Here is a 13,673-nt window from a genome sequence, read left to right as displayed (position 1 = left end):
TGTACTCCATTTAGAGAGTAGTGTTGTCAGAGGACACTTGGTACCTATTAAGGAACTCACGATTTTACTTTGGCCTAGATCAGGGGCCAGTCCTACAACCAAAGTTTGCCAGAATTAGGTTCTGGTGTAGGGAGACATTTCTTTGTAGCAAACTATAATGTAATTACCATTGTTGTTCGCTGTCATGTAGTTACGATTGTTTTTCAGTAGTATCACCACCTTCCCTATAGTAATGGGGAGGTGAGCTCTGGGGGAGAGAGGAGTGATTTGTTTAAATTCAGATTCTTGAGCACCACCCAAGATCTTCTAAATTAGAAACTTTCAAGTGGGTCCAGGAATTCTTATTTTAATAAGCTTTCCTAGTAATCCTTAAGTTTATTAACATTCAAGAATCACTAATTTACACATATTTTGAAGCAACCTACGAAGAGGTGCCCATAATGATCCTGGGGTGAAATGATCCTGTATGATGGCATTGGAGCTGTGCTAACCGTATGAAATCCTCTGGGGAAACATGCCCAGAGCACAGGAGAACTAGAGATGGGGAGGATTAAGTTCAGGGAGAATTCAGGTGATTTTACCAAGAGTCAGTTCAGTGCTCTGTACGCCAGGTGAACCCAAGAATTCCTTCATTTGTAAGATAAGGAGTGAATTAAGGGAATTTTTACCAGGGCCTGGAACATGCGAGAGACTGCAATCGCTTATTGGATGAAAGAGGAATTTTGTGTTGCTCACGGGAGCCCAGAGAAATCAACTGATGGGTTCATAGAAAACTTTACCCTATAGGCTTAGCGGGTCAGATTTTCTTCTTGAGAAATTTTTGTTGATTTAGCCCTTATCTGCAGAAAATCAATATTCCTAACAGAAGGTCCAAGGTTTATTTCAGTCATAATTTTTGGTTTCTGAACATGGAAATTCACCACCATTTCCCACTCCAACTCTCTTCCTTCCCTGTAAGATCATCAGTATAAAAGATTTTCTACCATAGCAACCTAATTGGTTCATTAAGTTTTTTATTTACCAATGTGAAAGTAACCAAGTCAGTCAGTCGGTGCCGTATTTCATGTGGAATATTTCCCTGAAATAAGTCACTTATAGTTATGAACCTCTCTTTTGAGCTCCAGACTTCTATTTGTAGCTCTGGAGTGGACATGTCTACCTGGATATTTAATCTGCTTCAGGTAACAGGTTGATTCATGACCTGAACCCTGCACCTTCCCATGTTCTCTAGCCTCACCAGACTGCTTGCAAATCTTCAGATGTGATTTGCCTTTCACAGTTCAGCTGTGACAGTGCACATGCCTTTTTCCTGACAGAAATGACCGCCCTTCCGTCATCTACTCAGTGAGTTCCCAGCTCAGTGATTCTGCTCTGTCATCCGTGCAGCTAAATGAGAACTGGTCCACTTACATAATGAGTATGATGCTTCATTCTTATTTAGATTCATAATCTCAAAAATTGTCACCCTTTTACTTCTAGTAATTTCTTTTATTAGCCTTTAATCTGTTCTTTATTTTCACCACCTTTTGCTTTTCTTTAAGTTTATGTATTTTTTTCCTCTTCACTTGTTCTTTTTCCCTTTCAGGCTTTAATTATTTTAAAATTTAATTCATTCTAATGCATTTGACTTTAATTAACACCACTAAATCACATTTGAAATGGTCATATGTGTTCAGTATCATTTCCCTACCAACAGTTCACAGAGGACAATGAAAAGATGTATGGCATAATTACTCTAATAAAATAACATTTTTACTGCTTAATATATCTTTATTATCAGCTTTATTGAGGTATAATTGACATACAATGAATTTCACATATGTAAAATGTACAGTTTGGTAGTTTTGACGTATGTATCCACCTGTGAACCCATCACCACAGCTCACATGGTGCACACATCCATCACCCTCAGACTTTTTTTTTTCTTTTTTCATCACCCTCAGGCATTTTCTACTGCCCATTTGTAACCTCTCGCCGTTCTTTCCCCTCCCCTCCATTCCCATTCCCAGGCACTGATCTGCTTTTTGCCACTATAGGTCATTTGCATTTTCTAGAATTTTATATGAGTAAAAACATACAGTATATGTTGTCCATTTGTAATCAACACAATTATTTTGAGATCCATGCACATTTTTGCATATATATATATTAAAAATCCTTTTTATTACTGAGTAATATTCAATTTTATGGATACATCATAATTTGCCTGTTGGACATTTAGGACATTTAGGTTGTTTTCATTTGGAAGCTATTACAGATTAAAGCTCCTATGAACATTTTCTGTGCCAACTCGTGTGTGTGTGTGTGTGTGTAGATTGGTTGATTCTTTTTTTTTCTCTTGAGCAGATGTCTAGCAATGGAATGGCTGAATCATATTAGATTCAGAAACTGCTAAATTTTTTTTCAAGGTGGGTGCATCATCTTACCAGCAATGTATAAGACTTCTAGCTCCTTCACATCCTCACTAGCACTTGGTACAATCAGTCTTTATAATTTTAGCCTTTCTAATAGGGGTACAGTGCTATCTCACTGTTGCTTTGTATAACACAAGAAACATTATCTTCACAGGAAGAACATTAAAAACTAAATATGTTATCTTCATCAGTGCAAATATCCAAAGGGGGAGCTGAGAGGGAATAGAGAGTTTGGAGAAGAGAATAAGATGCAAGGTGGCCCCATGAACCATTTTGCTCTTTGGAACATTCATGTAGTGAGATAGCTTATAGCAGTGTGCATTAACTAGTTTCCCCCAAAGTTTTCTGGTGGTGTCTATTGATACTTCTCTGGAGGGGTTTGTATTCACTAGGAGGGAAACCAACCCTGTGCATCTGGAGTATCTCCCAGTTTCTTCTCTGGGATGATATAATTGATAGGTAATAGAAGACCAAGTTGTTTACTCGCTAAGTCATGCCCCACTCTTTTGTGACCCCATGGACTGTAGCCCACCAGGCTCCTCTGTCCATGGGCTTTCCCAGGCAAGAATACTGGACTAGGGGATCTTCCCAACCCAGGGATCAAACCCACATCTCTTGCACTGGTAGGTGGGTTCTCTACCCGTGAGCCACCAACGGAAGCCCAATAGAAGACCAGAGTATTTGACTAGAATATGAAAGCCAGCTTATAATTATATTAAGGTGGCAAGTGGAGAACTTTCACAGACAAGTCTAACAATTACATAATCCCAAACCCCTTTACAGCTTGTAGTTTTTTACTTCTTTATTTACCTATCCTCTCTTAATTTTGTAGGCTGCTTGAGAAATTGTATAGATTCTTCCAGAGGGTACATGTCACTTAAATATGGATTTGAACGTGGCTCCACTAATGATTTTCCTAATATCAAAAAACGTCTGGAACAGTCAGCAATAAGAAGCTTATTTGAGGTGGCTGCTTTCCGTTTTACTTTAGAAAAAGGCCTTTAAAAAGAAAACAAGTTACTCAAAGATAGGATTAATTTCTCCTTATGCAGCTAAATACTTAAGCAACGAATGTAAATATTTAATATGTGACTATGAAAGGGCTCTTATAAACACAGAGGCAATAAACAACCTCAGTAAAGTATAGGAAAACAGTTTGCGTTTTGCTTAGTATGATGTTTTCTTCATTCAATTAGGTTAACAAACTATGATTTCATCATTAGTCAACAAGATAACAGAGACCATCAAAGCAGACTACAGGAGAGTCCAGATTGATTCGTGCCAAACAAATGTTTATAGTTAACAGCTGTATTATCACTGATTCTAATTTACGCAGCCGGGGTTCTCCTTTCATTTCCTAAGTGAGATGAATGTCATCGTACATGGTACGGACACCCTCTCTGCTGCTTGAGTAATGAATAGGGTCAGCTCTCCCCTCTGGGTAACATCACCCCTCTTTGTAGGTGGAAGGAAGTGGCCTGCCAGAGTTTTAGTTATTTTTTAAAAACAGCTTTTAAGCATCTTTCTAAGGTTGTATGAGTCCTTAGTAAACTCTCCAGCGTTTGAATCAAAAATACCAGTTTGTTTTGTCAAAACTTTTGGATGTACAGATTTTAAGTTATTACCTGTCTTGTTTAACACTTAACGAAAAATTTGATTACTGAAGAATAAGAAAGAGTGTGCTGTAGCCTCTGCCTGCCACCCTGAGATGCCGTGATTCATTCCACAGTAGGTCTCTCACCTCAAGAGCTCAGGCTGAGTATGAACCGATCCTAAGAAGCCCATCCCTTTAGATCTCCTGGTTCGTGGGACATGTGGTACCTTTGACTTGAGGATTCTAGGCTTCTTCCTATCAAAGGAGACCTCCCCAAAATCAAAGTCTTAATTTTTAAAATTTATTTGAAATAAAAAAGGAGAGTCTTAGTAACAGAAGGAGGCTGAATGTTCAAGGCAGTCACTCTAGAATGCCTGTTAGTTGTGGAGAGGCTCTGCTCAGAGCAGAAGGTATCTAACCCCAGGAGAATGTGTGGAGAAGAGCAGCCATACTGGCCCTGCCGCTCAGTGGGTGCCTGTCAGCAACTCAGGATTGCTTGACCTGAGGCATGTTATTTTTCTTTCAAACCTAAAATGGGGTAATAATTCTTGCCTCACAGGATCAGCATGAGGGTTAAATGATGTTTATAAGAACAAGCAGTTCAGAGTAAGTGCTCAATAAATGAGAATGTTCAACAACTGAAAAACAGAACCAACAGGGGAAGATTAGAGACAGTATGAGAGAGGTGCCCTTAAAGATTCTTTAATCCCATGGTTTTTAACCTTAGCAGCACATTAAAAATACCCATGCCTGTAGGCTCCACTGCAGACACCATGATCAGAATCTCTGGAGTAGAGCCCAGACAAAGAAAAAGTTTTTAAGAGCTCCAGGAAAATAGATGTGCATTCAGTGTTAGAACCACAAAGCCATTCCCTTCATTAAAGATGTGGAAATTTCAGCCAAAGATAAGGACAGTGGTGGCTGTGGTGGCAAAGCAGAGCCTTGGACACAGGCATCCTGTCTGCCAGTCTCGCACTTCCATTTCCTTAAAGACTTCATGTTCTTCAATTTCCAGAGACTTGAAGACCAACTGTGATGTCTGGCCCATTGACTCATCAGATGTTGTTGAAAATGTCTGTGTGTGCTCACGCGTGCGTGCATGTGCACACGCACAGGGGTCTCTCTGCTTACTGTCAGTCTGGTAGGAAAGACAACAGTTAAACAAGAAGAGTATGAGAGTTATGTGGGGTCAGAAAAGTGGGAAAACCAAACCCTGTGGTGAGGGCAGATCCAGAAAGCTAGCTTCTCAGAGGAGGCAGCAAAGGTCGGGCCAGAAAACTGAGTAAGCGAGGAGAGGAGAGGAGAGGCGTTTCAGGCAGAGGAGAGGCCGACAGAGGCACAGTCACAGCCCAGGAGGGGCGAGGGGGTAATGTGCCAGAGTGAGCAGCGTGTGGTGAGCGCGGTGGTGGGGAGAGGGGCTTGTGCCAGTGGCTGCACTGGTCTTTACAGTCTGAATTTCACAAAGTTTTGAAATTGCTTTTATTGTTTTAACTAAAGGAGCTTCTTTAATGCCTTGGTCCTGTTACTTTCTGGTGCAGATCCAAACTGATTGATTTGGTCTGTTATTTCTGGATATTTCCAAGAGACAAGAAATGTCCAATTACACATATTGGTGGCGCTAGTGGTAAAGAACCCACCTGCCAGTGCAGGAGACATAAGAGACATGGGTTCAGTCCCTGGGTTGGGAAGATCCCCTAGAGGAGGGCATGGCAACCCACTCCAGTATTCCTGCCTGGAGAATCCCATGCACAGAGGAGCCTCATGGGTTACAGTCCATGGGGTCGCAAAAGAGTCAGACACAACTTAGCAACTAACACCACAGTACACACCTATTTGGGGCATTTCTCTTTGTATCCTGACAGAACCTAGAGCACAATGAACATCAAGAAAGGAGAGGTGGGAAGAACCAGAGAGTCAGTTTGTTTGGGGTTTAATAAATGAAATATATTATAAAAATCATTCATCTTCAACTTGTTTATTGAGGTCTCTACTAGAGATTTTTCCATTTCTTAAAAAAGGTGGCATATCTCTAGAAGGAATTCACTGCAACATATGTACTTAGCTATTCAAGAAAAAGAAGTATCTCTGAAAAGAAACCCATCCTAGAAATATGGGTGATTAACTAATGAATAAAAAGAAAAATTTTACCAGACTTTAGATCTGTTCAGGAAGCAACAACCTTAAATAAAGAGGGCACGGGAAGCCTTTCATAGTCTTTTTTGTCTTGTATAACAAATTATTTTCCATGCAAAGCTCCAAATTGCATTTCCTACCCTACTACATTGCCATGAGCATGGTTCTGGTACACTGTGACTCTTCCAGGGATACTCCTGATATCAATCTTGAAGACTGTTCGAAATGAGGATGGGAGTCAGTGTTGACTTGTGCCAACATTCCAGCTGAGAGTTAGCCCAGTTCCATTATGTGTGGGCGAGCCCCAGGTCCCCGCCCTTGCCTGTTCAGGGGACACAGATACAGCTGAGAGACTCTGCAGGGAGCACCAAGTTAAGACGCCGCATGATAGAACAAGATCACTTACTCTTTCATAATGAACTTTTTGTGGGAAACTGAGAAAGATCAGGCTTATTTCCCATTCGGTGCATCTGTGACGCCTCTATGAAAGTTGAGTTCTGCTCAAAGACAAGAAGAATCCAGAAAGAATTGTAGAGAGACCCTCAGAATGAACAGGGCCCCTAAGTCTTTTTTTAACTCTTACAACTTACTGGGTCTGTGTATGTGTATATGTGTTCAGTTGCTCAATGGTGTCCAACTCTTTGGGACCCCATGGACTGTAACCCACCAGGCTCCTCTGTCCATGGGATTTTCCCAGCAAGAATACTGGAGTGGGTTGCCATGCCCTCCTGCAAGGTGATCTTCCCAACGCAGGGATTGAACCTGGGTCTCCTGCATTGCAGGCAGATTCTTTACTGCTGAGCCACTGGGGAAGCCTGCTACTGGGGCACTAAGGGCCAGGTTAACTGCCTGGCGGGTGTGTTCATTCGTCAGATGAAGAAGCTGAGGCCCAAGGAGGTGAAGTGACTTTCCCGAATCAAAGGTTAGTTAGAAACCAAGCCAGAGCTTGTAGTAAATAGGTCTTCTCACTCCTGTGGGCCAAATTGTAGTGTATTAACCTGGTCAAGGTTATAATTAGCTAGGTTGTCAGAAAATAGGACAGGATGTATAGTAAGTATATTGGAAAATCTTATTTGAAAAAAAAAAAGATAATGATAAATTTTGTCAAAATCTGGTCTCTGTGCCTTTATTCTATTTAATCCATATTCACATACAGGATTTAGTTTCTCAAACTGTTTATTTCTCTGTTTTACCTCACAGATTGGCTATTTATCAGAATAGGGTTTAGTTTTACAAAGTCCACCCCGTTGCCTTGGCTTGAACCACTCAGAAGGCCTGTCCATCCTGGCAGCCTCATTTAGCTCATCATATGTTCCTCCCTTCTGTTCGTGTATAAACATGACTGGCGTGGCACATAAATATCCCCACAGAACTTTTCTAACATGAGCTACTTAATCCCAGGTCTGTACTTCATTTGATGTCTGTACTTCACTTCTTCCTGGACTTTCCTACCCCAGAGATTTTAACTTCAGAAACCTTTGCATGGGATTCAGACAAGTAATATTTTAGGTTGGTTTGCACAGGATGTATCATATTTTGTAAGAGTCAGTTCTCACGTGAACTCTTTATTTTTAAACATTACTCTTTCCTGATAGAATTCCCTGCTTTGGAGTCACATATTCTTCCTGTTGTCTCTTTCCCGCTGAGCGTAGTGAGGAGTGCCTCCCTTCAGGGTCACTTAATTTCATTCCATTTGTGGGGAGAATTCCTGAGTAGTAATGTATTCTCCAAAGACAGTCTGACCTGGAAACAGAGTAAAATGGGAACGTTTATGATACCCAATCCTGTAATTAATGAAGGTTTCATCCTAGCCCACTTCTCTGGATGAGGTTCAAAGGAGCCTGACCCTGGATTATAACAAAATGCTGCACAATCATAATTCCACTGTTCAGATCTAATATTAAATCAGACCCATATTTTTCTGTACTTATTGAACACCTGTTAGGTTTACATGGGAATCCTCTTAGCTGTGAGTTCCTTGTGGATAGGAGCAGTACCTAGCATTGTGCTTGACACATAGTAGGAGAACCAGGAGTACATGTTGAATGAAGGGGATTGATGAGAAACTGGGATTTTTCAGAGTGTTCTGTCATGAGCCACTCTAGATGGCCGTGGTTCTCCTGTAGCGTAGGTAACACATCCAGTTCTTTCTTGAGGCTGGTCTGCAACTTGACCTTCTTCCAAAGATGAAAAGGAAAAGCATTATTCATCTGAGATTTGCCTTGCTTTGTTTAGTACAAATTTGGTTTCTAAGGAAAGGTTGGCAAAGCATTGACACAGGAAAAATTATTCTTAGGTATTCTTCTTTGATGACCATTGACTGTGCAAGATTTTTGTATAGTTACTGTAGCCATGAAAATACTAATCATTGGACAGCATTCTTAGTGCAACAGATACCAAGCCATAGAGCACTTTGATGAATGTCAGGGAACAGAGCTAACAGAAATGTCATGCCAGCAGGCCGGCACTCTCTTCACCAGTGCCAAACATTTATTCAGCGTCTTCCTGTGTGTAAAAGCCATGGTTTCTGCTTCCTTTTGCTTGGTTTTCAAAAGTCAGTCTGAAGGCAGAATATAAGTTTTGTAGCTGATGAACTGTGATCATTATTTGTGTCTGTAAAAAGTGATATTCCTCCTGTCTTCTAAGTTCAAGGACAAGGTTTTGATGGTATGTGGCATGTGTTAGGTGCTCAGCAAATATGTAAAGGAAGGCAGAGTGCTGGAAGGAGGTTAAGGGAAGGAAAGGAAGTGGTCCACACTTGGACCCTGAAGTCAGCCTGCACAGAGCCCAGCAGGCTCTGCAGCAACCATCTAGGTAACCTAGTAACAGCCATTGATTTCTAACTTGAGCTTATTGTTCTTTAAAATGAGATAATACCTACCTTGTAGGGGGTTTTAGAGGCCTAAATGAATGAATACATGTAAATGTCTCATATAAACCCACTCAGTAAATGCTAGTTTTTGAATATAATTAATAATAATGTTTATGACTTCTAGTGATAGTAATTGTCTTGAGAAAGCTCTTCTCTCTTTATCTTCCTGGACTTTGAAATGAATCCCCATCAGTTAATATTGATTCCTCAGGGGAGAGAGAGCCAAGCCCTATCGCCCTCGTGTGGGTTAGCTTCTACTGGACTCTCAGGCTTCAGTCCTAATCTCACCCACCTGCTGTTCTCTGACCAGCATAGAGGCCCAAATCCTCCTTTCTATTGTGTACCCATACTTCCCTCATGCAAGAGAAGTAGCACATTTGCTTGAGAATGAGGGCTTTGTTAGCCCATATTCCTGGGAAGTAGAAGAGAGACACGCAGGCAAGTGGGTAAGGGCATTCTGGCCATGGACTAGTCCGCGCATTAATCCTTAGGATCAGATGTTAGTGTTTCTTACACCTTCAATGAGCAATAGTGTTCTGCATCTGAGGGACTCTTAATTTTACCTATTTTACGAAGGTTAGATTTCCTCAGAATGGGAGTATATTTTCTAAATTATTCTTGCCAGGAGGTAGAGTAACAATAAAAATATAAAAAGCATTTGATCCAGCTAATGAGCAGTATTGGAGATTGGTGGCATGTAAGAGAGTTTCCTTGGTGTTTTCCCAAGGTAATTGATATGCATACATAGTTGGGAGCCCTGGGAGGAGACCGGCTTTGGAAGGCCCCAACCCTTACAGACCATTCCTGTTTCTCTTCTGGGGCGAGGTGGGGGCTGACCTCTCGCACCTGGATGTGGGTAACTCATATGGGCACTTACTGTGTGCCAGCCTGGATTCTGAGGGCCATTGATCTTAGATCACTGCATCCTCAGGACAAGTAAGTTCGGATGTTGTTGTTATTCAGTTGCTAAGTAATGTCCAACTCTTCGTGCCCACACCCAGGCTTCCCTGTCCTTCACTATCTCGCATAGTTTGCTCAGACTCATTCATGTCCATTGAGTCGGTGATGCCATCCAACCATCTCATCCTCTGTCGTCCCCTTCTCCTGCCTTCAGTCTTTCCCAGCATCAAGGTTTTTTCCAGTGAGTCAGCTTTTCACATCAGGTGGGCAAAGTATTGAATCTTCAGCTTCAGCATCAGCCCTTCCAATGATATTCAGGGTTGATTTTCTTTAGGATTGACTGGTTTGATTTCCTTGCCATCCAAGGGACTGTCAAGAGTCTTTTCCAGCACCACAATTTGAGAGCATCAATTCTTCGGTGTTCAGCCTTCTTCATGGTCCAGCTCTCACATTCATACATGACTACTAGAAAAACCATAGCTTGACTCTATGGACCTTTGTTGGCAAAGTGATGATGTCTCTGCTCTATTTAATATGCTTTCTAGGTTTGTCATAGCTTTTCTTCCAAGGAGCAAGTATGTTTTAAATTCATGGCTGCAATCACCATCTGCAGTGATTTTGGAGCCCAACAAAATAAAATCTGTCACTGTTTCCATTTTTTTCCCCTTCTATTTGCCCTGAAGTTCTGATGCAAGTAGTGTTTACAGAGGAGGGAATGGCTCCATTTATGGGGGAGGGAATGGAGGCTCAGAAAAGATTTTTTTAAATCCCAAGCTCAAACAGTTGTTAAATGTTATAATCAGTTTAAAAAAATCCAGGCTCCAGGGCCTTTTAACTGCTCTACAGTGCTTGAGGAGTTATCAGTCAGGGTCTCAATCAGAGACTAGAGGAGTCCAACATATATTTAGTATTTCTCTTCCCCTAGACTTTTAAAATACGTTATTTTCAGTAGGATTGTAGGCATGAGTAACTGTTTTCATCTCAGCAAGGGCACACTGACTATAAGAGCTATGTGGTAGCTCAGTGCTTTCCACGGAGTGACCTCTGTCCTTTAGTAGAGCAGCACCTGTCGCAGACCAGGTGCCCTGGGAGGAGTTGCCGAGGTAGAGTTTGCCATGCAGGTTATATGCTATTGGGCATCCCAGCTGAAGGGCCGTGGAAACGGGAGGTGGAGCTGCAGTGTAGGCCTGACCGTCTCAGCCAAGCACGTAGGTGTGGTGAAGCAGAGCTGTCTAATGGTGGTACCACTGCCACCGACAGGCAGTGGGCGTGGGACCCCAGGGGACGGTGTCCCCTCCGGCGAGGAAGCTCTTTTCAGAATGAGCTGACAGCATTCCTAGTCACTGAGGCAATGCATTCTTTCTTGAATGGGGGCCCTAGGTGCTGCATCCATGCTTCTATCTTGATACTTTCAATGTTGTTAACAGTGTGAGTCTACACAATGGGAAATGCTTTCTTCAAACTCACCTCTTGCTTGCTTGGATTCTAGATTAATGGGCATTACACAAATAAAGACAGGTTCTCAGCTTTCTGGAATCCTTTCACTATAGCCCTAGGCATAAGCAGAGGTATGACATCAATATATATATATGTATATACATACATACATACATACATATATATATATATATATATATTTGGACCATGTGATTAAAGTCATACCTGGCATTTTTGGAGATACATGAAGAATTTGTTTTATACTCATAAAAGTCTTTCAAGTGGAGCCAGTTGGCTTTTTTCTAGAGGCCAGAGTCCAAAGCTAAAAGCCACAGTGCAGTGGTGGAAAATCTCTAGTTACATATTGCTTGCCAGTTGTCTTTAAAGAAATCGTTCAGTGATTAAGAATCAGGTTTAACCCTCTTTTCCTTGCTCCTTCCATCATGAAACTAAAGCTGTCTTCCAGCTCCCTTCAGCACAGACATGAAACAATCCCAAATTACATATCTTGTCTACACAAGGTGACCACAGGAGCCAATCCTGTGTATCCAGCGGGTGCTTTGCCCTGCAGGGTCCACTACTACCCTGTCCCACTGTTGCATATAGCTGCCTCTGGCCACTTTATGGTCTCAACTGCAAGATGTGCAAAACCTCTCTCCATTGCCTTTCTTTCAGGTTGGAAAGCTTATCCAAGAAGCAGCTGGAAGAAGCAATTTGAAGCGAGTAACCCTGGAACTTGGAGGGAAAAGTCCCAACATTATTTTTGCAGATGCTGACTGTAAGTCCACCACATATGTGCTACCTTGTCCTGGCACACTGCCCTGTGGTGCTCACTTTTGTTATCTCCACTTTAGACAGAACATGCAGAGAAAGGTCTTTGAAGCTAAGTGGCATTCAAGGAGAAAAGTCTAGACCCTTCATTCTAAGGAGAAAAACCTCTCTCCACTTCTGGGAAAGACCACTTATAATCAGATAGAGTTTGTTTTCTAGACATCATAAAGCCATTTTGATTCTGTGATGTTGTAGAATATAGTAGAAGAGGTGAAGGCTTGGCCACTGTTGCATAGTGGAAAGAACAGTGTGGTTTAAGCCTCTCAACACTGGAAATGTAGCCTCCGCCTAGATTCAAGAAATCTGAAACGTCTCATGTATGCCTGGTAGATTTGTAGATCATTAAAATTTTTTAGTTCACCAGCCCTGCCAACGTTGTCCCAAACCCACACCCTCTTCTCTGTTTAGCTGTCCACTCCCCTTTCTGTTTCTCCCGTGGCTTTCAGTGAGGTTGATGACACACTGTGGTCACTTCTGTATGTGTGTTGTGTTAATCCCTTAGTCATGTCCGACTCTTTGGGACCCCATGGACTGTAGCCCGCCAGCCTCCTCTGTCCATGGGATTCTCCAGGCAACAATACTGGAGTGGGTTACCACTCCCTTCTCCACAGTTCTGTATGAATAGACCTAAATTGGAGATGATCACACCTTGGCAGTAAGACTATACAGAGGCTTGGAGCTACAATCTAGGAAACCCCATGTCTCCTGATAGGCTGCTCTCTAGTCCACTCTGCATGGGAGTGGTCCTTGTGTTTGGGAAAACTTCCCAGGGAATAAAATTACAAAACTTCTTTCAAGCATCCTTTTTCTTCTTCGCATCCTGCCAGGCAGCCCTGCTCCCTCAATTTCACTATTAGAGATGTCAGAAAACAGAAAGAAGATTGCCTGAATTTCAGCCCTAGCTTGGAATTTGCAAAGAATTCAGCTTTATACTAGTTGTCAAAGGGATCAGAATTCTATAACTAAATTCCTATTAAAATGTAGGCACTCCACTGACAGTACATTGATTGATTCACTGAGTCAGTCATTTAGCAACTAGCAAACACTGCTTCCCTTGTGACTCAGTGGTAAAGAGTCTGCCTGCAGTGGAGGAGCCGCAGGAGATGCAGGTTCGATCCCTGGGTTGGGAAGATCCCTTGAGGAGGGCATGGCAACCCACTCCAGTATTCTTGCCTGGGAAATCCCAAGGACAGAGAAGCCTGGCGGGCTACAGTCCATAGAGTCACAGAGTCAGATATGACTAAGCACACAGACACCAGGTTTATTAATACTGTTTTCAAGTATAAGATACAAGAGATGAAAATGAGTTACCACATGCTATTATAGAGTTCCATGTAAATATAGAGGAACTTTAGTGTCTTCAAAGACTATTGTTGCTGTTACAGTTTAATTCACCAAAACACTAATTAAAAGCATAACTGCAAGGTCTTACAGATTAGGGATTGCACGTTGGCAGTCCGTAGGCCACATGCAGGGTATGGCTATGTTTGTG

At 41.9% G+C, this 13,673-nt stretch overlaps 1 protein-coding gene across 2 annotated transcripts in view; it reads left to right on the top strand.

The window, feature by feature from the left end:
* ALDH1A2 (aldehyde dehydrogenase 1 family member A2) overlaps positions 1-13,673 on the top strand; it is a 102,838-nt gene that overhangs the window by 76,659 nt on the left and 12,506 nt on the right. For both annotated transcript variants that reach the window (XM_043920906.1, XM_043920905.1), the window contains exon 9: positions 12,026-12,128. In XM_043920906.1, coding sequence (XP_043776841.1) covers positions 12,026-12,128 — 103 coding nt within the window. The remainder of the gene's footprint in view (positions 1-12,025; positions 12,129-13,673) is intronic.

The sequence above is a fragment of the Cervus elaphus genome, chromosome 12, assembly GCF_910594005.1.
Source record: "Cervus elaphus chromosome 12, mCerEla1.1, whole genome shotgun sequence".
In the NCBI taxonomy this organism is placed as follows: Eukaryota; Metazoa; Chordata; class Mammalia; order Artiodactyla; family Cervidae; genus Cervus; species Cervus elaphus.
The sequence above is the reverse complement of the archived record's forward strand: the minus strand, read 5'-3'. Positions and strand labels throughout refer to the sequence as shown.